The sequence below is a fragment of the Phytophthora parasitica genome (assembly GCF_000247585.1).
Source record: "Phytophthora parasitica INRA-310 unplaced genomic scaffold supercont2.201, whole genome shotgun sequence".
Lineage (NCBI taxonomy): Eukaryota > Oomycota > Peronosporomycetes > Peronosporales > Peronosporaceae > Phytophthora > Phytophthora nicotianae.
Window position 1 is genome coordinate 7673 of NW_008649187.1, and position 1706 is coordinate 9378.

General features: G+C 44.6%; 1 protein-coding gene across 1 annotated transcript; it reads right to left on the reverse strand.

The window, feature by feature from the left end:
* Nucleotides 1-20: 20 nt before the first annotated feature.
* Nucleotides 21-275, reverse strand: PPTG_24747 (hypothetical protein; the record flags this gene model as incomplete). Its single annotated transcript, XM_008918408.1, has 1 exon — nt 21-275. A coding segment is annotated over one exon (255 nt), but the record flags the coding sequence as incomplete, so codon positions are not given.
* Nucleotides 276-1706: the final 1431 nt, after the last annotated feature.

Genomic DNA, 1706 nt, shown 5'->3' on the forward strand with positions numbered 1-1706 from the left:
AATGCAGGCCGTCGTGAACGAAGATACCAGCCCACAGAGTAGGAATTTCCACCTGTATCCGTGTATGATAGCTCGGACGATCGACTGATTTTGGTGGTGGTAGTGCTGGTGTAAGCGACTCCCGAGCGACTGTCGTCAACTAGCTCCAGCAGGTCGTCCTGATCCAGTTGCCGCGTATTACCAATTTGCATCGTGTCGTCTGCGTACGAGAAGAAAAGTCTCGACAGCAGCGATGTCGACTGGTAACGCTGTACTTTTGGCGACGTTGGCGGCATCATGAGGAACGTGGCATATTCCTTGGACGGGGAACCCAGCTGCAGCTGTGACGAGCTCATGAAGGTTACACAAAAACTCTACTTCGGGGAACGACGCTCTTCAGCCCACTGTGCCAACCATGGGTTGATGCGTATTGCAAGAGAGTGTCGGTCACTTTAACTAATCCGGATTAAACCGCTTTCATACTCTTATACTACAGCACTATATTCATTTGTATTCCAGGCAGTAAAACAACTATTAACGTAAAGCTACACTACGTCGATGCGTTAACGTTCGTGCATATCGTTGGATATACCACTTTCCCCCTCGACTGCGTAGTATTGCAGGTTCATACCGCGCTCGTTTGCATCGCTTGTCAATGCTCGATTCCGGCATGCTCCTGTTCGTACTACTGTTTAGTAAAGGTAGGTAATTTGCAGAGGGTTTCTACCGCGGTTACCAAAAAAGCCGAACTGAGCCAACACCCAGCTTAGAACAAGTCTGATGGAAGGTTCCAGACTAAGATTCTCCATCTTTCAAAATATGACTGGTTAGAAATATCGGTGAGAAATGAGTACTGTGATCTTTCCGGATCGCGGCCATCTGATGTTTCGTATTGCTGGTTAGGCAAATATTATTTAGAAAATGTTTCCGGTGTAAGTTGCAGGCGATATACTAGATCGTAAAGTGGTTTTTCTGGGAAAGCAGTTGCTGCTGGGATAGCCGAAAGAGCCGGTAACTGATGCCGGTAAACTGAGCCGGTGAACTGAGTCCGGGTGTAGTTTTCTCCTATTGAGTGAGCGCAGCAGATTCCAGCAATGTTTGACCTTTGTAAACGCGTATAACTGGATAAACAGTGTTGCTGTATACGTACCGAAGATGTGGTGCTCTATCTGCTTTCGAATGACATCAGCTTTGACTAAATACTAAGCTAGTGCATTTATTCTTTGGTGCTTCCTACTGAATCCGCAGCACAAACCACCCATTTATGTATATTTTTTTTTTGAATTTGTCTCTATCCAGATTGTGAATCTGGTAGAAGAACAAACAGCTTCATCTTCATGAATTACGCATGAAGCAGATGCTGCGGCTGCGAGCAGGCGCAGGAGATGCACGTGGCATACGTAAATATTGCTAGGGTCTGCTTTGACTGGAATAGCTGAAAAACAAACAATGTAAAAGACTTGTTTTGCAGTCTTCGGTACCAGGGAATCTTGGGAAGACTCTTCTTTTTTTTCCTTTCTGTTACAGAATCACTCTTGGCCAGAGAAAGCTCTAAAAATTTAGATTTGTTTAGCGTTTTAAATACTTCTGCTGTGTACCCAGTAGTATTGTTGTCACGTAAGAAAATAGCCTACTATTTCGAAGGTGGTACAAACTGCAAACCTTGCTGCATCTAACATAACATAATCAGAACGAAAGCTGATTGCAGCAGCTATAAGAACTTTGAA